Raw genomic sequence first — 24,525 nt, forward strand, 5'->3', positions numbered from 1 at the left:
GTTGTAAGCTGCTGAAGATGATCGTGTAGTGCACATCCATGCCACTGGAGATCAATTCCATCTACCAAGAATCGCACCGCTCGGTCCTGTGTGCCAGGCACACACACCCTGAAATTAGAAGGGAGACTTACATGATACATGGGATTGGAATATAGGAAGGATCTATCTACGGATCAATTCAGTTCGTCGTATACTTGAATCCAATCTTGATCTATTTTGATCTATATCCTCGTCTAGATCATTGGCCGTCGAAATAACGGCATCGTTCAGTTATTATAGCGAGTTACCTCAGGCCTTGCTCGCACTCTCAGCCTCTTGACGTTTCTGAGTCGGCCTTTTCCCCTTGAATGCCTCTTCAATCTCCACAAAAGTTCGACCCTGAGTTTCATGCATGAAAATGACGCTGACAACAACAGTCACAACACAACATCCACCCCACAAAAAATACGCACCATAACTGCTCTTCGCAAGCAGAACAGGCGTTGTCAAAGCGACCAAGAAGTTGGACACCCAGTTGCTTGAATGAGCCAGCGTGGTGGCCGATGCACGAGTTCGCTGAGGCTGGATCTCAGCACTATACACCTTGACAGCAATACCCCAGCTAACGGAATAAAGCGCTGCAAAAAGATAGATGCAGACAATCACGACCCAGCGACCAGCGCCAGTTGATTGGTGCACTGCATTTCCGGCATACAGGCCACCCATTAAAAACATCAGAATTCCCATTCCGACACCACCGTATATAATGCTGCTTCGGCGGCCCCATCCGTCGGCATAGATGAGCCCTGGGACAGTGACTGCAAAGATGACTATTGCCGATACACCGGATGCTAGAAAACTCGCTTCGGATGAAGCAAGTCCGGCTTTTTGGAAAAGTTGAGGCGCATACTGTTAGGTTTCTGTTAGCAAAAATTGATTGAGCAGGATAAGTGGAAGAATGCGTTCGACATACATAGAGCACTCCATCAATACCGCTCATCTGCTGCATTCCCATCAAGAACACTGCGAGAACGGTTCGACCCCAGACATCTTTTGAGAAAATGTCAAGAAGCTTTTTCGTAGTATTGTCTTTGACATCGTCCACGTCTGGTCCTGTCTCCCTGATTACAACATTGACTTCGACCTTTTCACGCTCTGCGGGTGTCACTCCTAACCTCTCCCATGCCTCTTCAGCCATCTCATATTTACCATGAAGGCCAAGCCATTGTGGCGATTCCGGCAGGAAGAAGAATGACAGCGCACAAAGAACCATAGAAAGGCTCGCGAGAATAATCCATGGCAATCTCCACGAAAGCGACGACTGAATACCTGATGTCCCATAACTGACGAAGTACCCCAAAACCAATCCAAGTGTAGTAGCCAGCTGGGGGCCTGTTGTCAAAGCGCCTCTGGCCCGAGTCGGCGATATCTCGCAGATCAAGACAACTAGATTTCCAAGAAAAAGACCCTCGCCCAGTCCTTCCACAATGCGACCAACAATGAACATGGACAAAGCCACGGCGCCTGCTTCTATCGCTGCGCCAAGGCCGAAGATAAAGACTCCAATGCAAATTCCCTTTGGTCGACCGAGTCGATCGGCAACATATCCGGCAAAGAATGATGACAGCGCTGCTGGGATCAGAATGCAGGACACGATTAGGCCGTGGATTGTGGAGTTTTCACTGCCTCCGAATGAGGCTTTGAAGTATTCCATATCGGTGACTGGACCGATGGTCCCTGTGTCCATGCCGAAGAGTAGGCCGTTTGCTGAACAGAGAATGCATCCTAGTAGATACTTTGGTGGACTTTTGATGTTTGCGGGAATCAATCCCATTCTCTCGGGTTGCAGGTTTGCGATGTGTGGAATTTTATGAGAAATGTATAGCGATTATGGTGCGAGGAGATATATTTAAATGAAAAGATGGAAAAACGCTTAGTTCTAAGGAGTTTGATTCTTCCACTAATTTCTATCATTGGCAGGTCTACTATGTCAAGCCCCACGGAGTAGTCGTTATCTAGATCTCTGTGGCCACAAAGGTAGTACTTCTAGCGACATTGTCATCCCAATATGGCAGTTATTACCACCAGTTCTATGAAATACATTTTGCACTTCCATTTGGCCCTTATAAAATCACATAAGAAAACAGTAGATGGCAAATCCAGCGTGTAATCTTATTTGCAAAAAGAATAAATTGTTCCTGACCCGAGAAGAGTTTTTCGGGCGTTGATTTGCAAAGGCTTCACGGCCCGAAATGAAGGGGAAAGTGTGCCGAGAAGCCTCGTATCTATCCTGATCTTAACCCACTCCTGCCTCGAAATTCGCATTTTTTCAGCGAAGTTGATGCCGTTCCGCCTTGAAGAATCGGGCTATCAAATGACTGTGGACTACAAATGTCCTTCAGATTGTAAGTCTCGAAATGGGCTGCGAGCCGAGGACTATAGGTAGCATCGTCGGGATAATGGGGCAAGCAAGGCGTGGGGTGAGTGAAATTAGGGCATCCCACTTTTGTTCGGAACTGGTTATCTATTATCGTGATTTGATAGAAAGAATGTGGTTCATAATATTCGAAGGATGCACAGCAGGGCGCTTGAGGTAGAATTGATGCTTCCAATTTTAGGCTAACTGACAATGGCCAATGAAAAGATGGAGAAGAATGACAATAAACTTCTATCAAATCATTTCATTAGACTGTCTATATGAAATCTATGTCCTCATTGATTAAACAGACGCTTTTTCAACTTCTTCAATCTCATGGATTACATGAGCATCAAGGCCCGCAGGTCTATTTTTCTTTGCTTGAGTGTTTCCAACTTCAGTCAAATGGGCATCTTCTGCCTTTGAATCCTCAGTAAATTCAAATTGTCGCCATTCGCAGTTTCGCCAGCCAGTGCCTCAAGTAATAAATCAGTGCTGGAGATTGAAATTCAAATCATAACTGACTTACTATGAGCTTTGTCGTATGTGGCCCAGTCCTCCATTAGATAGTGTAGGAAGCCGCCGTGGGTTACTAGAGCTATGTGCTTCTCAGGACGACTCCAGAGCCAGCGTCGTAATTCGGCAGCACGCCGGCGGACAGCAGGCAGGGTAGGAGCATATATCCCTGTCTGATGGGAAGTTCAGTTTAAAGTTTCCGGCTATACAGAGAATACTCATGCTTCAATCCATACCTTGGAATTCCACTTTCCATTAACAAGCGCTGTGTCCAGGTTTCTCTCGTCAAAAGTCGGAGCAGCCTGTAAGATTAGATCCGGGGCCTTTGCCTTGACATATTCCTCATCCCAACCCATGTCACATTGGAAACCACTTATTTCTTGCGCATTGGGCACCAGAATGAATGGCAATTGGCGACTCTCTAACTCTGGACCAAAGGTCCATGCTGCCGTTTGAATGGTTCGTTGCAGGGGAGAAGCAAGCAAAACCGAGACATCTTTAGCAAATGGAAATTCGCTTCTAAGCTGAAGACATTGGTCTTTTCCCGTTGTAGTCAATAATGGGTCACGAAGATGATGAGCGTTCTGCGACAAATATTAGCGAATTCAGTATTGTACGGAAATGCGTGAGGATACGTTGATGTTATGTTCGCCTTGGCCATGGCGAATTAGGTAAAGTGTTGGTGGCATTTGGAAGAAGTTGGAGTCCAAATCCTAGTCATAAGCTTGTGCAAAGTAGGTTGAAACTGTCGAAGGAAAATGGGGATCTGACAAGATTGAGAGTCGATTTTTTATATGTAATCTCGAGACTAGATCTACCTAAATCCACCCAGTTTGGCTCAAATGGAGACCCTAACCCGAGCTCAATCGGCTGGTAACTTTGCCATTATGGCGATGACTCGGAATCCAAAACCTAAACTAATATCTAATTGAGCTGTCTTTTCAGTAGACTCTGTATGAACTGTGATCTAATGAGCCATAGCCATTAGTCATTGCGTGGCTAGATCGATCGCTTTCACCTTCCACCAAAAGCGGAAATGGAGCCGAGGCGGCCACTCCACATAGTGAATCCACATCGCGGAACGTCATCTGCCATTTTACCCGGCAACCGAGCCGACGCCACCTTTTACCCGATTGTAGAATTATTCCCGAGCCACTCCCTGACTTCAACAATGCGGTCCTACACTGGGTGGTATGTGCATTTTATGTTGAATATGATCAGCAGAGTGCATGGCTAATAAGACTGGCATAGCATGACATGCAGAGGCCGCAAGCTCAAATGCGACGAAGCAAAACCAGTATGCGGTCCTTGCATCAAAGCAGACCGGAAATGCAAGTTTGAAGAGCGATGTATATTTCGAAATCAGAAAATCCCTTCAACCCCGCAACGTACACAGAGACGCAGAACTGGCTCGCGGAACAATCGAGATATTGTAGAACAGATTGATGAAGACCAAACATGGGTAGAGGTACCAACTGAATGTGAGTGGTGAAACTTGGGATGCTTGAACTTTTGCTGAATGAACACCCCAAAGTGACTTTTGTCCAAGTTGATGATCCGTGGTCTCCAGATGGTGAGCACATATTGCCGAGGGATAATATGGTGTCTGCCCCGGACAAGGAAAATTATTCAACACCACGAGATTCTGAGCGACAAGCAGGAAATTACACTCCTTTGACGCCAAATGTTGAAACAGACTTGGCCTCAGCAAAACAAAGCTCTTCTTTGCATCACGAGACAGAGCTAGATGCAGATTTGGATGTTCAAGAGGATCAGACTGGTGAAACGCCACAAAATAATCCGTTTCAGCTTTCCTCAGGGTGGAATACACCAACTACAAACTTGACCGCAGGCACGCCTGCTAGTATCGGCTTCTCAGTCCAAAGAGCTGCGATATCTCGGAGAACAGCTGATCCTAAAGTCGTTGTCTCTCACATGTTACGAAATTTCAAGGAAGGACCAGGGCAGTGGTAGGCATCTGTAAGAAATGGGACCATGATCATGACTAAAAGAAAATACAGGATGGACCTCTTCGATACCACGGCTTACTTTTCATCGAAAGTCCCCGTGCTGGCAGCTACAAGGCCTTTGCTCAAGTCTGCAGTTTGTGCCCTATCTGCCAAACACTTGCAACATGTGTATCATACCTCGATCGGTAATGACCGAAACAGATTCCTTCATTCTTTGGCCGACGAAGAAACATGGCAATATCAATCTGCTAGACACTATGACCTAGCACTGGGGTTTTTGAAGAATGCTATCGATCTTGGAACATACAGCGATAACCCTTCTGACAAGGAAGAAATGCTCGCTGCCGTGGCTATTCTCTGTCTTTACGAGTTGATGGACGCCCCTGGCACCGCATGGAAGGCTCACCTCAGCGCTCTTCCCCTCTTCAATGACACCTCTGCCACGATGCCGGCCCACTCCTCGGTGGTCATTCCCAAAACAGCCATCAAAGGACCCATATTTTGGAGTTTAGCGCGGCAAGATCTACTTTGTGCCTGTGAGCTTGAGAATTATGCCTGCAACTATGAACAATGCTAACAGTAGTAGTCATAAGTGAAACTTATACCCGCTTGGATCTCAAAGACATGCGACTTTGGCAAAACGTTGGGCTGGTAACAGATGAACATGGCAATCTCATTCCCTCCCCGGCAACTACGCCATTGGATTTGCAGAACTCCCTCGAAATTGAAGAAGACATGAAAAGCAACGAGCTCACCTGGCTTCTTGGCAAAATTGCAAACCATCTCACTGCTGGAGACTCTATCATTCCCGAGGACTTCATACTGCCGCGTGAAGAACGTCCCTACATCGGAGTAACACAAGAACTTCTCCATGACCGTTGGGTAATTCTCATGTCTGAGCTAGACAAATGGTACGACTGCCTCCCATCGACGTTCACAGAAGCGGCACGCACAAAGGCCGACAGCAGCAGTGATCCACGACATAAACTGGCATTGGAGACATTTGAGCAGATTTGGTTTGATTTACCGTTATGTGCTGCGACAATACAGAGCTACCATCAAGCCAGGATCTTGCTACTGGTCAACCAGCCTCAACAGTCGACGGCAATTAGATCCACTGTCTCTGCACGGCTTAGGGCCTATCGACATGCATTGAAAGAAGCGCTTCACCACGCGAGAGAAATATGTGGAATCAACCTTGCAAGTCCGACGGATCCAGTGAGGATCAACTCTGTGCAGGCTCTTTTTGTTGCTGGGCAGGTATTTCAAGGGAGACGGGAACAGGATGCTGTTCTTGAGATCCTTGCTGGGATTGAAAGGGATTTAGGCTGGACGACTCAGTATCATGTTGCGAAATTGGTCGATGAGTGGGGAAGAAATGATGAATTTCGTCTAGAATAAGATGCACATCGATGGCGAGATATGTAATTAATCGGGTCGTCGAACGCGGCCACCAGGCGGTGTCCGGGTTCCCGGGCGTAATCTCAACCCGGGCGTAATCTCAACCCGGGCGTAATCTCAACCCGGGCGTAATCTCAACCCGGGCGTAATCTCACTTTTCTCCATTCCACCTTCTTCATTGATTCACTACACCCCCAATTCTCTATATCATGTCTCAAGAATTAGAAGAACGTATCTCCAATGCCTTATCAGCATGCTCTGCTACCCAGAGACCTAACGTTTCAGCGATCGCCCGGGAATTTGGCATTACATCTAGCATACTGAGGGGCCGCCTCAAAGGTCATAAGTCTAGAAACGATCGCATCCCAACCAACAAAGCATTAGACCCCGAGCAAGAGAAGGCATTAATTCTATGGATTGATACCTTAGACCAGGCCTATTCTCCCCCGACCGCAGGGCAAATTCAGGCTGCTGCTCTACAAATTGTTCGACGTCATGAACCCGCCCGCACGCTCGGAAAAAACTGGGCGTACGACTTTATCGCCCGTCTACCTTCACGCTTTGAGACTATTAAGCAAAAGCCGATGGAAAAAGCACGATACGAAGTCTGTGAACCTGGTTATATTGTTTCTTGGTACGATCGCCTACAAATTACGCTCAAAACCTACGGAATTGCACAGAAGAATCTATATAATTTCGACGAAACTGGGTTTCGAATTGGCGAAGGCAAGGCCCAGAACGTTGTTTCAGCCCGGGGAAATTCCAAAAATAATACCGGCGGACAAGCTGAATCCCTTACTGGTATCGAATGCGTCTCGGCCGATGGTTGGGTTATGCCACCGTGGTTTTTAGTTAAGGGTCAATTCCATATGGAGAGTTGGTTTATCAACACTAACTTACCCGACGACTATACTATATGGCCAACCCCGAACGGCTGGACCGATGAGATTATTAGTTTTGCCTGGATTCAGGTCTTCGACGAATTTACATCGTTCCGTGTTAAAAAAGGGGAATATCGTCTTCTTTTAATGGATAATCATAGTTCACACTTGACCTATGATTTCATTGAATTTTGTTGGAGAAAACGAATTATCCCCTATTGTTTTATCCCACACACAACACATGGCTGCCAACCGCTCGATGATACACCATTTCAAGTGCTAAAGCATTATTATAAGAAGTATAATAATGAGGAAGCCTTTGGGGGTGGTGATGCGCGGTCAAAGGCAAATTTCTTTGCGGGAATCCACGATATCCGGACGTCGGCACTTACAACGCGCACTATTCGACATGGATTCCGCGAAACTGGTATTTGGCCTGTGGATTCTAATAAAGGCCTCACAAAACTTGGTATTTCGACCGAGGATAATGATCTACCTATGATGCCCGGTTTTATTATTCATAATATTACTTCCGGAACTACACCACCACCACTATCAAGCTCATTGCCTAATACCCCGCCCGAGACAGTACAAAAATTGAGAAAGGCAAGCACTAAGGTTATAAAGCATATTCAAAATGACTCGACAATCTCCCCGAAGGTGCGACAAAGCCTCTCTCAGATACTAGCGGGTGGCCTCGTTCTCGCTGAGGTCGGGGCTCAGTTTGCGGAAGACAACGTGCGAATTCTACGGCGCAAGAAGCGGTCTGATACGGCTAAGACTAAGCGAAGGCTTCCGGAAATAGGCCCTCGTTTGGTTAAGGATTGTAAAAAGCACATAAATGACCGGGTTGATAAAGAAAGGCTACAATCATTCAATCGTTCGAAGAAAGCCTGGCGGGATGCAGCTATTTTAAAAGCAATTGCCGACGGAGAAATCGAGGATATAGGGCAAATTGAGTCAGATCATGATGAAGAGAGGCCTCGGGAATGGATTGATGATCTTTATTGTATTGATTTGGAAGGTGATGCTATTTAAATTCAATGAATTATTTGGTGGAATGGAGAAAAGTGAGATTACGCCCGGGTTGAGATTACGCCCGGGAACCCGGACAACGCCAGGTGGCCGCGTTCGACGACCCGATTAATATAATTAATGAGACTAAACTAATGATATTGACCGGACTACGATCATTGAAGGACGCAACGAAAGCTGCCCAAATCTTCGCCCTACGAAAGTAGCTCCCAGAAGAACAACAAATAAATGAAATTTGCATATTCAATGAATTGTGATCTATTGTTCTTGTTTATCCCGAATGAATAAAAGGATTGCTTTGTTGCTGCCCTATTTTCTTGAGACCCTCTATAAACCACAATGAGCTAGTATGACGATCAACAGCATAGAATCAATTGTCTTGGTGTCTTGATCATTTTCTTTCTTCATTGAGACCCTGCCCACCCAATTCAATCAGTCGACTAAAGAAGCACTGGAGCCCCAACTCGAACTACATAAATACCTCTGGTTCCAGCCTTCTAATTTCACTGACAGGATCTTTCGAGCGCCCATGCTCCAGGTTACTGTATTTCAGATCTTCCGGGTTTTCTTAGTTCATCTTGACTTGTGGCTCAAATTTCTCCACCTACTTCTCTCTACAACCCCATCAAAAGAAAGCGTTTATCCAGACGCACTGACTTGTCCAAAAATTTAAGACTATTCACCAGAAAACCAAGAACTAAGAAATGCCACCCACAAAAGTAACTTCTCCCTGGGAGAAGCTTTACGAGCTCGAGTGCCGCAAGTTCAAAGAAGACCTGGCGCTCCAAGCCTACATTCTCAGGGAAGACCCAGAGAAGCGAGGAATCGAACGCATTAGCCATGTTTGCAAAGAGCTCCGCCGTCTCTCTGAGAAACCCGATGTTATCAAAGAAGCAGCACTAGGAATGGCCGAGTACAGTCCTAGGTGTGCATTCGTTCTGAAAGCACCTAGAAAATGGCTTTTCTCGAAGTCGGGTGATCCAGATATCGCACAGGCTTGCACCCTTATGGAGTGTAGTCTAGACCGAATGGCGCTGGAGCTTAGATCTGATGCTCTCATTACCTACGCCGTTGCTGGTCATCTGCGGCAAATGATTGAGGATATTGAAAAAGACTTTCTTTAAATCGTACAAACTGATTTAATTGTCTCAATTGCCTAAATTGCCTAAATTCAATCTCAACTGGGTTCTGATCTTGTAGTAAAGCCATTCCATTGCTTGAACATTTATCTAGTGGAATAGACTTGAATAGAGTGTTGAAGTCCACTAAAAAGGACTGTAGAAGACGCAGTAGGAAATGCAGTCAAGTCCTGTTGAATAGCAGCGCGAGAGTTTCTCACGGCTGGTCCACTACAAAGGGAATGAGATCTCACAAATCAAATCCAATTCTGTTACCGACTTCTCACTTCTCCGCGATTCATTGTAACACATCAAAATTGTCAGCCAGAATTCATTAATGAGCGTATCCATTCCGTGTCTCATGCAAATCGTGCGGCTCCTCCAAAAGCAAAATAAAACTTCAAATCTTTCAGAAGCCATCAAATATTCCATGAGCTCATATTAAGCTCAGTCCAATTTTAGACCCTGCAAACGCAGTATCTACTCCTGTTGACCAGCGTTGGCCTTGATATCCTTATCTTGATTCTGGTCCTGAGGGTTGGCAGGGTAGTTCTGGTAAGAGCCATAGTTCTTGTAGTTGCCGTAGCTCTGGTACTTGCTGCCCTGGGAGCTGGGAGTAACCTGAGGGTTGTTGACTTTGTTAACGGCGTTGTCGACAGCACGGGCTCCATTTGTGGTGGAAGTGGCTTGGCCGCGAAGCTCGCGCTTCTGGTTTGCGTGCCATTGGCCGTTGGCGTCGGTCCAACCATTCTGGTCGTTTTGGTTGTTGGCGTGCCACTCTCCATCTGCGTCAGTCCAGCCATTTTGGTCGTTCTGGTCGTTCTCACGCCACTGACCATTTTGGTCAACGTCGCCGTTCTGATTGTAGCGGTTATCGCCGTTGGCAATGAACTCTCCGTTTTGCCAGTGACCCTTGCGGTACTGTCCACTGGGGTCCCATTGTCCAGCCTGGTCGTTGGGGTCCACGGGCAGGGCGAGGGCAGTCAGCGGAGACACAGCCAAAAGAACAAGGCCGTTGATCATGGTGTAACGCATGTTGAAAAAGCTGAGTTCGAGTAAACTCAAGCAGAGCTTTGTAAGGTTCCGTTTTTGAGAGTAGTATTTAGACTGGAAGACAAAGAGTTGTTTTGTTTTAAGATACTGATCCAAGACCGGCCAGTCTACTTGTATTTATAGCTGAGCAAGCTCGCCTTCAAGTTGTAAGATTACGCAGCTCAGACCTAGCCATATCTGGCGTTGAGAGGTGTTCACGTCGATGTCTGAGCTCTTTTCTCGCCATTTCGCGGTGAGTGCCGATGGTTTTTCCCTGTCACTGCAAGGGACAGCTGTAAACGTGTGGTCCAGACCCATTCCGCCTTGCGGGGAATAAGCGAGAGATGCGCAGTGATCTCTGTGGGTCTAGTCAGTGACTTAGTAATGACAACAAACATTGACTGTTTCAGTGGAGAGTTTTCAAGAACTGCATGATGAGCCTCGCATGAATCTGCAGAAAACGCGCAGATTTGGCCCCCCAAGGGGCCTAGCCACATTCCGCGAAGATCACCCGAGATTAAGAGAGATCAATAATATGTGATCAGAAACGACAAGACACATTGACGGGCATCTAGCTGTATTGTTATTTTCATGTCGTGACATCCCTTGGGGAAATCTCACGTTGTCTGTGCCCCACGCTTCGTACTGATGGTATTGCAAACGTGTGAGACATGCAGTGCATGTGTTGCATCAATTGGTGTGCTTCTGAGGAATTTCTACTACAACGTAATGCCAATATTCAGAATATCTGGAAGGTGGGATCTGAAATTGCGGTCTGAAGGTGGCGCGACAACGCTAGAGTTGAATCAAATCGAGACAGAGACAGCGCTTTCGCCCCTTGTAAGATTCAATTGTAGTTTAAGGATTCCATTTTTTGTCTTGTCACTATTAGGTCTATGTTCATCATCTTAGAATTCACATCATGTTTTGTCACAAAACTTCTCATTATGAAGACAGTGTGCGTGAGTCTGGAGAGCGTCTTCTAGCAGAGGAAGAAGGAGCTCTATGGAGTAAGAATGAAGAGTCCTCGACATCAACTTGCAAAAGAGTTGCAGATGCCCTATTTCAAATGATTGCCCTAGTGCTGATGTTTCTGGTCGGGACTCTGCTTGGCTTTCACTGGCGTGGAGACTTGGACGGTATTTGCAGTGAACATATTTCCCAATACTGTAAGAGTTACACCGCGACCCTTTTTGAAATAAATTAACTAAATATACAGCCACTGTAACGAGGGAAATTGGATTAGGATATACTTTGCAAAAGTTCAACGGTTCGCTCCTGAAAGAGAATGTCTTCCGACAAGACGCCGGCCCCGAAGTTGACGCAGCGTGGGAGTCTTTAGGGGTTAATTGTTAGTTTCCAGCTTTATAATTGCCATTTGACCGTGCTAATATTGCTTTTCATGTCTAGACAGGGGTGTTAGAGTGCCGCCGGAGGATGCACAAAAGTCCGGACTTGCTTCCGATCAAGTAAAAATCAACGAGAAGTATGGAGGAGGGTACCCGGCGAATGTGGAGGGCTTGCACCATCTTCACTGTTTGGTGAGCAACTTCCACTCACCTTTTTTCTCTTTGCTACATGGCATACTGACATTAACGAGAATCTCCTTCGTCAATCACTCTACTACAACTATGATCACTACCACGCAATGGGCGAAGGACCTTTCATCAATAACGACTATATAGTCCGTCGACATGTCTGTATGTTGCTTTCCTTCCTTCTATTCAATATAATCTCACTGACTATCGTCTCTTTCTACTAGCCCATTGCCTCGATATTCTTCGCCAAGAGCTTATGTGCACAGTCGACACCGGAGTTCTCGGTCAAATCTGGATTTATCCTGAGAGCCCTGAGCCGTATGTCGACTTCAACACACAACACCGCTGTAAGAACTTCGATGCTGTTCGTCAGTGGGCAGAGGAAAATCAACTACCCGAGGACCCTCCCTCTGATTTTTTGGAGCCACCGGCAGAAGGAGACCGGATCTATAACGAGATGCCATGAGCAATCCCATGCTGCAAGGCTAGGAACACAGCTTCGTAATCAGGAAAATAGGGACTTGATGAATAAAAAATTTAATAAATATCCTCCAAATGCTGTAAACCCTTCCAGAACAAGACCTTCACTCTTCAAGACCGTAGACCCCCAAGTCTGGACTCATCTCCGGTGAAGCATACACCGCACTTTGTTGCCCTCCAAAAACCTTCAAACACTTGACACCTCGAAATTCAAGTCCGATTTTCTCCAGCACCCTGCAACTCCGTTTATTCTCCGCGCTACAAAATCCAAACACAGCATCTATCCCAAGCTGAGCTTTAGCATACTTGAGCAGACCCACAGCCGCCTCGGTCGCATATCCCTTCCCATTTTCTTCTGGTAAAATGGAAAATCCGACGTCTGGGGCAAGATAGTGCGGGTCTGGCGGGGCCCCTTTGGTGAGGGAGACTGTGCCGATCAATTTCATGTCCGATTGTCGCGAAAGTAGAAACATTCCAAAGCCATTGCGGACGTAGTCTGCTATGGCTCGTCGTTGTAGGAACTCAGAGGCTTTCGCTAATGTGTTAATTCCTGTTTTTCCACAGGAGGAGATGAAGTCCTCGGTGTTCCATAATTCCACTAAAAAGGTGCAGTGGGCGGGATTTGAGGGGTCGAATGGGTGGATCTTCAGGTGTGGAGTCGCGATGCTGAAGTTGGGTGGAAAGGGAGATGGCTCGGACATGTTGTGGAATAAGATTATTAGATGGAAAAAGAAACAACGGAGTTTTAATATTGGTCCAAGAGTATATTTCAAGTTTTTTTCAAGATGTCGGTTGGGTAAATATACACTTATCGTTGACTCACAGTGGGGGCTAAAATCAGGATATCGAAAGTAATATCAGAGTCACATTGTGTATCGTAGGACGATATGCTCGGTCTGATTAGCTCGAGCTAAGCAGGATCTACCGAGCACCGCAAGATATAGAAACATAACGAGGAAAAAGATAACTGGCCATCATTTGAATCGTTGCTATATAGTTCGTTCGGACATCATACACTTGAAGCTTTGTCCTGTTCTTACATCGTCTTGTTAATTGGGTTTTATTTTGCAACAAGATTTTGCCAATGGGTCAATACCTATATTTCGATCGACTTGTTTGTTTATCTTTGTTGATTTTTGAATTTAGGTTCACTAGCTATGCCCCTACATAATAATGACCCCTTCTCTCATGGAAGTAAGAGTGACCTCTCTGACTGATTTCATCAAACCGACGGCTGATCAAATCATAATTTTGTCCATATCTTCCAAGCTCACGTAACCGAATAGAAACCCAGTCTTGATAAATCCGGTCCGTAGTTGCAATCCCAGCAATGAACAATGGCCAGGTAATGCGGACTACAAGGCGCGGCCGGCTCCGATGCAGTTTCAGACTCAATTCAAGAACTAAAGATACTGCACTTGTTAAAGAAAGTATGTGGTTATTGTATCTTTGGATCTCTGGCCGATTGGTTACAAAATCCTGGAAGCAGAGATGGAAATAGACAATTGTGCCGTAAAATGTGATGGCTGACCAGAAGATAGTCTCCATTACGCGACGATCGCCAGCAACGTCGCAGGAGGAGGATTTTATGGCTGTGGTGAGGATGGTGTCGTATTCCTAAATAGGTAAATTAGAACAGAGAATGGAAAATAAATTGTCAGAAATATGTGCAATGCTTGAACTTACAAGAGATAAGGTGTTGATCTCCTTGACGATCCGCTGGTAGGGAGATCCTTCCCCAAAGCTGATCTCTGGACCTGAGCTGTGTTTGAACATTTCTGTAATTTTGAATTGAACCACGTGGCTACGGTGATACAGTGTCAAGCCCGGAAGATTTTCCATATCATCCAGTTGAGACGACATGGGGTACCCATCACCCCAAAAGCGGGCTGGAGATTGTCTGCTCAGCCTGTATAATTCGGGTAGACTAAGTGCAGTATTTCCGGTCTCTGATCGCAAGAAAAACCGAAAAATATTAGTGTCCAACCGGGCGGTTTCAGAGCCAAAGAAAAGAGCTGCAGGAGTAAAGAAGTAGAGAGTCCAAAGAAGGAAAAGGGGGACACATGTGCCGCCCAGCCCATCTATTGGCCCTGCTGGTTGCGTAAGAGTGAAAGTGTCTGTATTGTTTGCATATTCGCTCAAAGTGAAACCATTCACCTGGTCTTCCGGTTTCTGCAAAGGGATTTGGCCGTCGGTGATGACAGCTGGACGCGTGTGGCATTGGAGTAAAGGCACAATGTGGTTGTGGAGAAGTGTCTCAATGCCCCGGATATGGATGTTGATTGCAGATGCGCCGCTACCGAAGCGGTTCTCGTAATCTATCATCAACCATAGTGTGATAAATATAGCTTCAATTTGCTGTGGACTTTTCACCTCTTGCTTGAGAGCTTCTCTGAGACTGGACAAAGCTCGTCCGTAATGTACCCTGCCATCCGTGTCTGATCGTTCACTGCTTGGCAGTTGATCAATGGAATTATCCATATCATAAAGTTTGGAGCGGTAGATCTCCCTCGCAGCACTGGCCAACATCATACTCATGACCATTGGCTCCTTAGTCGCTATGTTGTGGTACGCGTAAGAGACAGTTGACCATGGCCAGTGCTTGCCGAGAACTACAACCAAAATTGAATCTTGAAGATAGCTCAAACATTCGCGATCAAAACCAGACAATGACAGTGAATTGGCCGCCTGTATGCTTTGGCCTTGCACACAAGACGGATTTCGAGTGGAGAGTGACGGGTGTGGATACGATGTAATTTGCAGATGAGATCTCTGCCTTGCAGATTTGGTATGATTCATAGTCCCATCTTCATCCCTTGGAGACCTTCTGAGAGATATATCTGTCGAACTACGCGTCGACCTGCGCGGGATTGGACCACCTTTCCACTCGCACAGGATCCCCACGGCCAAGCACCGCCTGCATTGTGGCTCCTCATGGGCTTGACTTGGTAATTTTTCCTCGTCGCATTTCACCTTGCGGATACGGCAAGTTCGGCAACCTTGACTAGCTGTTAGCCTCAGGGGTTGATGCAAGGGAGAGGGTCTATGGATCCTTGCCTGTTCTGGATCGGGTCTTCCCCGGTTTATGCATTGCTGAGCTAATATTGTAGCCGCTAGGCAAAGGGGTTTCTAAAATAACATATTTGTCTCGGCTCACACGCGAGGTCAGGACCTGGAAATACAATACTGAATAGACAGACCTTTGAGAGCAAAACACGATAAGAGGGGAAGTGGCGGGGAAAACTTGGTTATCAAGAGGTTTGCGCCAGAGCCGAGTTGATGATGCCGATTGGCTGCGTCGGCTATCTCCCCCAACTGCCGAAAGTATAACCAGTTTGCGTCCTCTGATTCGTCAATCCGCTCTTTCCATTGTTACAATCGCCTATATTCCTGTCCTACCTATGTGCATATGATATGATTGGAAGTAAACGTTGAAAAATAGCTATTTAAGAAAGACAACATCACGAGAATATAAGTTTGTGCTATGCTGGACGTTTGAGTCATCAGGAAACAACCTGCCTTTTGGTCCTAGATTGTCCCAGATCATTTTTCTCCTTAAATAAGTCGCGTTTTCCCAACATCTTGTTTCCCCGTGTTCTCAACAACTTGACACCGATAACATACTCACTATGCAATTCTCCGAATCACAAAGCCGGTTCCTTGAGAGCGTGCAGGATGCAATTCGTCGCTATGATTTGCAACTGAAGGATATCAACCACAAAGTAAGAGTAAATTATGGACAAATGCGGAGTAGATCGTTAACTTGCCGCCAGATTTGGTCAAATCCCGAACTTGCATATTCAGAATTCGAGGCCCACAACAATATTTGCGAGCTTTTTGAAAGCCTCAAATCCGAGGGGTACAAAGTGACACGCAAAGCGTATGACCTCGAGACTGCGCTAGAAGTTGAATACACATACGGTACTGGAGGGCGCGTCGTGACCTTCAATGCGGAATACGACGCTCTTCCGGGTATTGGACATGCATGTGGTCACAACCTCATCGCCACCAGCTCGATTGCGGCCTTTATTGCAGCCTGCGAGGCTATGAAAGCCCACGCGAAAAATTCTTCCGAAAAGGGATTCACACTCCGTCTCATGGGCACCCCAGCAGAAGAGTCCGGCGGTGGTAAAGTGCGCATGCTCAACAAAGGGGCCTACAAGGGTGTGGATGCCTGCCTTATGGTACACCCAGTTCCCATGGTACCCGGCAACTCAGAATTAACAGGAATGGCAACTGTTGTCGAAGGCGGGTTCCTTGCCAATGATAAAGTCAAGGTCACTTTTACCGGCAAACCGGCGCATGCCGCTGCCGCACCCTGGGAGGGTATCAACGCCCTTGATGCTGTGGTTTCGGCATACGTGAACATTTCAATGCTTCGTCAGCAGATCCTTCCAACTCAGAAGATCCATGGAGTTATTGTTAACGGTGGTGACCGTCCCAATATCATTCCAATGTCTGCCACAGTGGACTATTATATTCGCTCGCCGACCATCAAGACACTTAAGCCTTTGACAGAGAAAGTGGTGAAATGCTTCGAGGCGGCTGCGACTGCGACTGGTTGCAAAGTGGACTTTGACTGGTATGATGATCTTTCAGAAACTTGCGTTGAGAATTACTAACATTTTGCTATCTATCAGGGGAATTTCATATGCTGATTTGAAAACCAATCTGCCAATATGTGAAAGTTACGTCTCTGTGATGCGAGCCATGGGCCACCACACTTTACTTGACAACTCCACGCAAAAGAGTACTTTGTCCGGAGCCTCTACTGATATGGGTATGTACCAAGAGCTCTCTGGTATCTGAATCGCTTTTGCTAAGAGTTTATTAGGCAACGTTTCATATGCAGTACCTGGATTCCACGGAATATTCACTATTCCTACAGACGGAGTCAACCACACGCCACAATTCACGAAGGGCGCTGGATCGGATGAAGGATTTAAGAGGGCACTTGCCTGTGCCGCGGGCATGGCTGTTGTAGCTTGTCAGATTCTAGTTGATGATAAATTTGCCGAGGATGTGAAGAAAAACTCTGATCAGAATTGATAACTAGAATCCAACATGAGCAGATGGCAATCCGCGTTCAAACATACAAAGAATTTATTACGCTTAAACCTTTATTACTAAGTTGTCTAAATGGGAGCATTACGAATTGTGTATATTCCTTGATGAACATATTGTCCTCTACATAATCATGAGTCTTCCGATGGTATGAAAGTACAAGGCCTGTTATCTGGAGGGATAAACTAGATTGAGCAGGCCAATTATCTAATGCTTCGGCTACATTTCTTGGTATCTTTCGAGTCTTCAAATGCCAAGGTCTGACTGGTTTGCCGAAACAGCCAATCGACACACACGAGAAGATGTCTTAGTCTCTTGTTATCTAAACTCTTAGTTTTGCGGGGAAAGGTCTATCTCGTATCAAAGCAATGTTTAGCGCATGTGAAGTATGCCTTCCATATAAATAGAGCAGTCTTTACCGCACAGAATTGATTTGAATGTCATCTTTCGATTCTACGTTTTTAAGAGGCACTTGAAGTTCAACTGCTTTTTTTTCTTTCTTTCAAAATGTCAAATAACCCAGTTAAAACGAAATATGAGATGGGTCAAATCGCCGAACAGCAAAGTGTTGAGAATGGGGCCCTCGAGAGTTCGTTTCAATTTTCCGCCAGCGCAGAGAAAAAGCTCGTTCGAAAGATTGATTTGAGGTATGTCTCACAGAAAAAGGATACTTCTCATCGAGTGCGACTGCTGACTTTGAGTCAGGGTTCTACCAATTATGCTGTTTGCTTATATGATGGCGTTTCTGGACAAACAGACATTGAACTATACATCTTTGATGGGAATTCGGGAGGACCTTCATCTGGTAGGCTCCCAGTATAATTGGTCATCTAGTATATTCTATTTTGGTTACCTGTTCTTCTCGTAAAGTCGCCTTCAAGGTAACCACTTTTCATCAGAGCTAATCGTTCTCAGGTACCCAGCATCTTTATTGATGGTCAAATTCCCATTGGGCAAATACCTTTCTACCGTTTTGTGGGTGGTCCTTTTGCATAAGTCTGTTTGCCAAATCTGACAAAAGGAATATAGCATTTTGTGGGCGATTATTCTAGCCTGCCATGCTGCTACCACGAACTTTACTGGCTTGATGGTGGCACGTTTCTTCCTTGGGTGTACAGAAGCCAGCCTATCCCCAGGGTTCACCTTGATCACTTCTCTATGGTACAGAACTTCTGAACAGCCACTTCGCCATGGGATCTGGTTTTGCGGAAATTCTCTTTCTTTGATCTTCGGCAACTTGATTGCTGTCGGCATCTTACAAATCCAGCACAAGCTACAGGCGTGGCAGGTAAGTTCTGAATATCCTAAGTATTCGAAGTATAATGACCAATGTCATGATATAGTGGCTTTTCATCATCTTTGGAGCTGTTACATTTCTTTGGGGAGTTGTCATGCTCTTTCAACTTCCCGATTCGCCGGCCACTGCGAGTTTTCTCACCGAAGAGGAAAAGCTCATTGCGGCAGAAAGATTGAAAGCAAATAAAACAGGATCTAAAACCTCGACCATTGATCAATCTCAAATTTTGGAAGCATTCACAGATGTCAAGACATGGTTGCTTGCAATCTTGATTCTTGCTTCCAATATTCCGAATGGCGGGTTCACAACTGTTAGCAAGACCCTGGAGAACATATGCTAAAAAAAATACCTGCTAACAAATTATACTAGTTCAATGGTTTGGTTCTACAAGGATTTGGCTTTTCAACTTTCCATACACTGTTGCTGGGAATTCCAGGTGGTGTGATTGTTTTCATTTTCGTCCTGCTCTCGTGAGTGTTCCCTCATAGTAAATTTGCAAATTATTCTAATACAAGACAATAGAGGGGTCATTTCATCAAAGGTGCCCAATACCCGATGTCTCGTTATGGTTGCATGCAACGTGATAAGGTAACAACGTGCCTTTCGATTTCAAGGAGACAGACGACGCTGACAATTATCACAGTATTGTTGGAAGTGCTCTTGTCTACGCCACTAGCTCTATCGGTTCCAGGTACGCGGGCCTACTTTTGATGGGAATCTACTCTGCCGCAATGCCTATCTCGATGGCAATGATTAGTTCCAACGTTGGCGGCTTCACAAAAAAGGCCACTGTCAGTTCTATATACTTCATAATGTACTGCACTGGCAACATCATCGGGCCGCAGCTGTTCTTCGAAAGAGAAGCACCAAAATACCAGGTAAAGCATGAACATTATCTAAAATACCTCATCGAAAACAATGTTGACAATGTTACAGAGCGGATTCCTGGCCATAATCATATGTTTGGTTATAGCTGTGGCTGATGGCTTCGCCATTCTATTCTATCTGCGCTGGACAAATGTTAGACGTGACGAAAAGGGGGTAGTGGAGACGACAACACTTGACCACCAAGAGAAGCCTAGCTATTCTCATCAGATTGAGATTCTCGATACTACCGATTTGAAGAACAAGGAGTTCAGATACGTCTACTAGATTAGTCAAATGATGTGCGGGGACCTTCTCCATGATCAATTTGACCAAAGCACATGGTACGCAGTATCCGCCTTGCGTTGTTTCTGGACCCAATTGAGTCGAAGGGTGGTTGGAATTCTTGGTGGAACAAACTGTCCCCAAATCATCGTTTCGAGGTTTTGGAATATATAATTGATTTTGTCGGAAAGATTAAGCTACTAGGCCTGGCCGTCATTTCGAGACATCACAGGCGGAATTGCAGACTAATGAGTGCCCTTTGTTATCTGCAAGGTGGGCCCAAAGAATATTGTCCTCAGTTTGAAATTAATGATATTGACCTGAGTTATTCTCTGAGAGTAATATCAAACATCTAGAGTAACGCGGACTGGTCGGGATGAGCAAAGATAAAGATGACACGAGGCGTTAGCATTTCGTCGATCGAACTGTCACTGGACGGATCCCGCGAAAAAGAGAGTTTTCGTCGTGCAGAGAAGACTGGGACGTTCGACAAATGCCAGAATGTTAAGGACCTTTGATGCAGAAGTGTGCATAATGATTTAAAGTATAAGAAACAACCGGAGGCTTCTATAGCCCACATGTACCACCTAGCAAACAATCGAACAACATGGAAGAGGCACACAACAGTGAGAAGAATGTCATGTTAGGAGAAGGACAAAACGCAATGCACAACGGTGCTTTCATGGAATTATATTGACCACTGCGATCTCGAGTCTGTAAACGCGTTTTCTATGGCCCGAAAGAACGTCACAAACGAAGTTCTATTAATTATCCATGAAGCACTGCAAGTTTCTTCGAATGTAGCATCAATCCATCTGGGGACTAATATTAAGATATTAAGTCTCCAACACAGGCCCAGTATACATTTTCCTAGCTCGCACCAGGTAGTAGACAGCGGCCAAAATAATGGTTCCGAAAGTTCCGACAACGCTGTAGTTCATCGTCGTCACAGTAGGCATCATATGTGGTGGCCAAAAACTGAAGAAAACAACAATAACTATATATACCACTGCATATGCATTGACAATTGCACCCAAGAGACCGGGGAGATGGAATGGTCCCCAGACCAGCCTGGCTCCCGGGACATTTATCGCCCCGTCAGTATCGTTGTGTCCGTAGATATCACCTTTGCAACGACGGTAGAGTAGCAATGAGCTAACTATAAGATATGATAAGTACATCCCAGACACTGCCATGGAAAGAATATCTTCAAGGGCGACGCCCGATCCGATGTTGATGAGTGCCAGAAGCCAGGCAACGGCTACAGTGAGGAGGGTCGAGTAGATGGGCAGCCTTGTAGACGATGAAACCTAATCGTATCAGTATATTATCGATGAGAATGGAACGAAGTGAAGTGCAGTCATACTTGAACCCATAGTCGCCAGCCAGGGACAGCTCGGTCTCTTGCGAATGACCAAAACTGACGGGAAGCCGCGGCGAGGATACCGATTACTCCAAATATCCCTATTGTGATTAAGATCGTGGACATCACTACAGCTCCCGCTGTTGAGTGTGTTGATTGATAGAATATCTCCATAAATGGATAACCGGTGGGAGAGTTCAGAGCGACTTCAATGTCTCCCATGCTGAACAACATAGCTATTAGCATTCCAAACCCGAGAATGCCATTTATAAGCACACTAAGCATCATAGCACGTGGAATGACAATGGCCGCATTGTGAATCTCCTCAGCCATCTGGAATCGTTTAGCTCTCACTCCAATACTTAATGCTTCTTGGGGAGCACTCACATGAACCACAGCATCACCGCCAGCAAACGAGAAGGCACACCCTGATACACCAACAAACCAAGACAGACCCTGCGTAGGGAATTCACCACTATTCAAAAACTCCTGGAAGACTTCCTGATTGGACCTGTGATCGGCCAGACATACCAATGGCATGATGATAGCCAAGCAGCCCAGGATATGTAGAACGAGAATACCTTGTTCCAATCTCGGGAAGATTTTGCCACCTGCTAAATTGATAGCAAGGGCAACAAGAAGACACGCCCACATGATTAAAGTGCCTTGCCAAGCTTTGGAATCATAGTTCTTGTGAGCGAGAATCGCAACACCTTGGATCATCGACCCAGCTAGATATGCAGAACTGGCAAGTCCAGCCTGCCAACCAATGACAGTAACCCAGCCTATATTGAATTGTTAGATTGTTACAGCCGCGATGTTTGGAGAATGTTGTACCGGTGATGTAGCTTAAGAACTTCATGCAGCTGTTTGGAGCTAGCATGGCACACCAGTGGTATTGACCTCCGGATGTTGGTGCCCTAATTTTAGGTTAGTATATAATCCGTTTCTCTGGACATTCGAGCTCACATCGATGACAGTTCCGATAAAACACAATAGCAGCATGCAGTGCCCGTCCAAGCAAAAATGAAGGCATACACGGCTCCCGCAGAGCCTCCACTGTGTTTTGTTAATCCAAGGTCGAGGTCCATGATCGAGGTACATACTTGTTCAACGAAGTTGTGAATGTTCTGTTGTAGAGTTAGAATCCCAGTGAGTGATTGGATTTCCAATTACATACCCAAGTAAGCCCTCCCAAGTCCCAAGAACAGTGCAGCTCAATCCAAGAACTGCCCAAATGCCAAAGTTTCGCTTCGAAAGAAAGAATAAGTTAGATTAACGCGAACTTTGGTTCGAAATGTTTGAATTTCACCTTCAGCACTGGTTTCTTTCCAAGCCGCTCGAGCTGTATCCGATCGCGTTCGCTACTAGATGAATCACGCCTAGCTTGGGCCGTAGAGGCTGGGTCTTTCAGCTCTTGTGTCATCATGAAAATTGAGATCGAATGTTCACGCAAACCGGAAATTGGGAAGAGTCATGAAGTGAACAATAAGGATTCAAGATACTTTCTGAGGCCCGCTTGACTAAAGAAGGGGGAACGAGGCTCTGCACCAAAAGGTACATGGTGCCCGGCACTATACGTGGTGACACGGCAGGGCTCGTTTTCAATTTGCTCGGGCCACTCGGGATCTGCACCTATAGGGAGATCATTTCGGCAGGAGGCCCCATAACACACGCTTGGGTTGGAAGAGAGAGAAGGCCGCGATTCTGTAACCAATGGCGAGTTGGAATGCCAATTAATGCACGATTGGTGGATCACTATCGTGTCTGGTTCGAATCAAAGTCCAATCAATCACGTATCGAATCACAGAGGCAGTAGGTGTTCATGCAGGGGGTGACTTTTGTCTCAAGGCGATGTAACTATGTGCTGTTAATTTCTTACCTAGGTATGTTCTAGGCCAAAAGCCGCCTACTGGTAATAAGTTGTACACGAGATCCCTTCCTTCTTTCTCTTCGATTGTTAACAAATCCTACTTTCCGCCCTTGTCTCGTCGCTCAAATAACAATAGATAGTCTAATTATATATCCCCGCCGGCAAAAATAAAAACTAGGCGAGGTTTCCGAGCAAACACTGAAACAAAAAAAAATTTTATTGTGCGACATTGAATTATGCTTATTGACCCATCTTCATACCACCATTGGCGCAGACCACACTACCAGTGCACCACAGACCATCGGGCGTGCACAACATGCCAACGACACCAGCAACCTCACTAGTAAACGCCGGTCGGCGTCCGCCCATCTTCTCCTGAATCAACCGCTTTTGCTCATCCGTCAAGCGAGCCATCGTCTCCGCATCATTGAGATCCAATTTACTCAATGGCGTGTTATCCTGATACCCTTGAATATCCTTCCAAAACTGCTCCCCAGTGGCGAAGTACATATCACCAACCACCGGACCGGGGTTGACGGCGTTAACAGTGGCACGATCAGCGAGCTCACGCGCCCAAGTCCGAGTCATGGCCTCGATCGCAGCCTTGGTTCCGCCATAGATTGATTGGCCGACGAAGCCCAAAGACGAGGATACACTGGAGATGCTGACGATGCGGCCGCTGCGGTCGGTGGGAAGGAAGGGAGCGCAAGCTTGCGTGAGGAGGAGAGGGGCCAGGACATTGACTGCGTACTGCCAGTGGAAATGTTCGGCTTCGATGGCGCCCTTCGGGTCGTTAAGGTTTCGGTCTTGAGAGACGCCCGCGTTATTGATGAGAATGTCGATCTGGAGCTTTCCTGAGGCGCTGAAATGCTCATGTGCGGCGCCGAGAATCGCGGCTACGCCTTCGGTAGGCTGGCTCAAATCCGCTTGAACACTCTCGCATTCAATGTTATGGTCTGAGGCCAATGATTTGCATAGTGCTTCGGTTGGCCCGCGGGATGACTCTGAGGTGAAATTGAGGAGCAAAGAGCAGCCCTTTGCGGCCAGATTGCGCGCGATGGCTTCGCCAATTCCTACGTCATGTCAGCTATGTTTTTTGTATATACCATTGCGAGGAGAGATTTACCCCGCGATCCACCGGTCACGATGCCGAATTTTCCTTCGAGTACTCTTGCCATTTTGTAGTTGTGATATTAATGTTGGAGATTATGAAGAAACAAAATAAATACCCACCGGAAGTTGAGGACATGCTGCCTTTCTTGAACCTTCAAGCTTTATTTAGCCGAGGGGTAACCCCACGTTTCACGCCCCGCCGACGGAGAAAAATTGCCCGTTGAAGCGCCGCACAGGAAATGCGGGTAATTTCATCTTCGGGCCGAATTGTCGTTCAACTTCAGCCGGGGGGTAATTGCC

The 24,525-nt window shown here is 46.1% G+C and overlaps 12 protein-coding genes across 12 annotated transcripts; 5 read left to right on the plus strand and 7 right to left on the minus strand.

Moving 5' to 3' along the window:
* Positions 1-288: 288 nt before the first annotated feature.
* N7529_007778 (sugar porter family MFS transporter) lies at positions 289-1,813 on the minus strand (the record flags this gene model as incomplete). Its single annotated transcript, XM_057243305.1, has 2 exons — positions 289-888; positions 953-1,813. 2 exons carry the CDS (start codon positions 1,811-1,813, stop codon positions 289-291), a joined length of 1,461 nt encoding a protein of 486 aa, XP_057094843.1.
* Positions 1,814-2,698: 885 nt separating this feature from the next.
* On the minus strand, positions 2,699-3,600 carry N7529_007779 (histidine phosphatase family protein; the record flags this gene model as incomplete). The annotated part of the gene is made up of 4 exons (XM_057243306.1): positions 2,699-2,871; positions 2,925-3,084; positions 3,148-3,495; positions 3,547-3,600. The coding sequence occupies 4 exons, from the start codon at positions 3,598-3,600 to the stop codon at positions 2,699-2,701; spliced, it is 735 nt and encodes a 244-aa protein (XP_057094844.1).
* Positions 3,601-4,082: 482 nt separating this feature from the next.
* Positions 4,083-5,993, plus strand: N7529_007780 (Zn(II)2Cys6 transcription factor domain-containing protein; the record flags this gene model as incomplete). The annotated part of the gene is made up of 6 exons (XM_057243307.1): positions 4,083-4,102; positions 4,163-4,392; positions 4,446-4,881; positions 4,933-5,417; positions 5,468-5,897; positions 5,945-5,993. 6 exons carry the CDS (start codon positions 4,083-4,085, stop codon positions 5,991-5,993), a joined length of 1,650 nt encoding a protein of 549 aa, XP_057094845.1.
* Positions 5,994-8,902: 2,909 nt separating this feature from the next.
* On the plus strand, positions 8,903-9,322 carry N7529_007781 (uncharacterized protein; the record flags this gene model as incomplete). Its single annotated transcript, XM_057243308.1, has 1 exon — positions 8,903-9,322. One exon carries the CDS (start codon positions 8,903-8,905, stop codon positions 9,320-9,322), a length of 420 nt encoding a protein of 139 aa, XP_057094846.1.
* Positions 9,323-9,796: 474 nt separating this feature from the next.
* N7529_007782 (uncharacterized protein) lies at positions 9,797-10,351 on the minus strand (the record flags this gene model as incomplete). The annotated part of the gene is made up of 1 exon (XM_057243309.1): positions 9,797-10,351. One exon carries the CDS (start codon positions 10,349-10,351, stop codon positions 9,797-9,799), a length of 555 nt encoding a protein of 184 aa, XP_057094847.1.
* A 919-nt stretch (positions 10,352-11,270) lies between these two features.
* N7529_007783 (oxidase ustYa family protein) lies at positions 11,271-12,352 on the plus strand (the record flags this gene model as incomplete). Its single annotated transcript, XM_057243310.1, has 5 exons — positions 11,271-11,517; positions 11,568-11,699; positions 11,759-11,889; positions 11,949-12,048; positions 12,111-12,352. The coding sequence occupies 5 exons, from the start codon at positions 11,271-11,273 to the stop codon at positions 12,350-12,352; spliced, it is 852 nt and encodes a 283-aa protein (XP_057094848.1).
* Positions 12,353-12,470: 118 nt separating this feature from the next.
* Positions 12,471-13,067, minus strand: N7529_007784 (GNAT family N-acetyltransferase; the record flags this gene model as incomplete). The annotated part of the gene is made up of 1 exon (XM_057243311.1): positions 12,471-13,067. The coding sequence occupies one exon, from the start codon at positions 13,065-13,067 to the stop codon at positions 12,471-12,473; it is 597 nt and encodes a 198-aa protein (XP_057094849.1).
* Positions 13,068-13,521: 454 nt separating this feature from the next.
* Positions 13,522-14,904, minus strand: N7529_007785 (uncharacterized protein; the record flags this gene model as incomplete). The annotated part of the gene is made up of 2 exons (XM_057243312.1): positions 13,522-13,983; positions 14,053-14,904. The coding sequence occupies 2 exons, from the start codon at positions 14,902-14,904 to the stop codon at positions 13,522-13,524; spliced, it is 1,314 nt and encodes a 437-aa protein (XP_057094850.1).
* Positions 14,905-15,995: 1,091 nt separating this feature from the next.
* N7529_007786 (M20 family metallopeptidase) lies at positions 15,996-17,415 on the plus strand (the record flags this gene model as incomplete). The annotated part of the gene is made up of 4 exons (XM_057243313.1): positions 15,996-16,088; positions 16,140-16,948; positions 17,007-17,146; positions 17,201-17,415. 4 exons carry the CDS (start codon positions 15,996-15,998, stop codon positions 17,413-17,415), a joined length of 1,257 nt encoding a protein of 418 aa, XP_057094851.1.
* Positions 17,416-17,937: 522 nt separating this feature from the next.
* On the plus strand, positions 17,938-19,879 carry N7529_007787 (uncharacterized protein; the record flags this gene model as incomplete). Its single annotated transcript, XM_057243314.1, has 8 exons — positions 17,938-18,077; positions 18,136-18,235; positions 18,611-18,718; positions 18,774-19,037; positions 19,097-19,197; positions 19,250-19,315; positions 19,371-19,605; positions 19,664-19,879. The coding sequence occupies 8 exons, from the start codon at positions 17,938-17,940 to the stop codon at positions 19,877-19,879; spliced, it is 1,230 nt and encodes a 409-aa protein (XP_057094852.1).
* Positions 19,880-20,712: 833 nt separating this feature from the next.
* Positions 20,713-22,665, minus strand: N7529_007788 (amino acid/polyamine transporter I; the record flags this gene model as incomplete). Its single annotated transcript, XM_057243315.1, has 8 exons — positions 20,713-21,186; positions 21,243-21,572; positions 21,627-22,024; positions 22,077-22,159; positions 22,278-22,298; positions 22,346-22,369; positions 22,420-22,490; positions 22,552-22,665. The coding sequence occupies 8 exons, from the start codon at positions 22,663-22,665 to the stop codon at positions 20,713-20,715; spliced, it is 1,515 nt and encodes a 504-aa protein (XP_057094853.1).
* A 687-nt stretch (positions 22,666-23,352) lies between these two features.
* N7529_007789 (SDR family NAD(P)-dependent oxidoreductase) lies at positions 23,353-24,290 on the minus strand (the record flags this gene model as incomplete). Its single annotated transcript, XM_057243316.1, has 2 exons — positions 23,353-24,185; positions 24,239-24,290. 2 exons carry the CDS (start codon positions 24,288-24,290, stop codon positions 23,353-23,355), a joined length of 885 nt encoding a protein of 294 aa, XP_057094854.1.
* Positions 24,291-24,525: the final 235 nt, after the last annotated feature.

This window comes from Penicillium soppii, assembly GCF_028829465.1.
Source record: "Penicillium soppii strain IBT 18220 chromosome Unknown utg000006l, whole genome shotgun sequence".
Taxonomy (NCBI): Eukaryota; Fungi; Ascomycota; class Eurotiomycetes; order Eurotiales; family Aspergillaceae; genus Penicillium; species Penicillium soppii.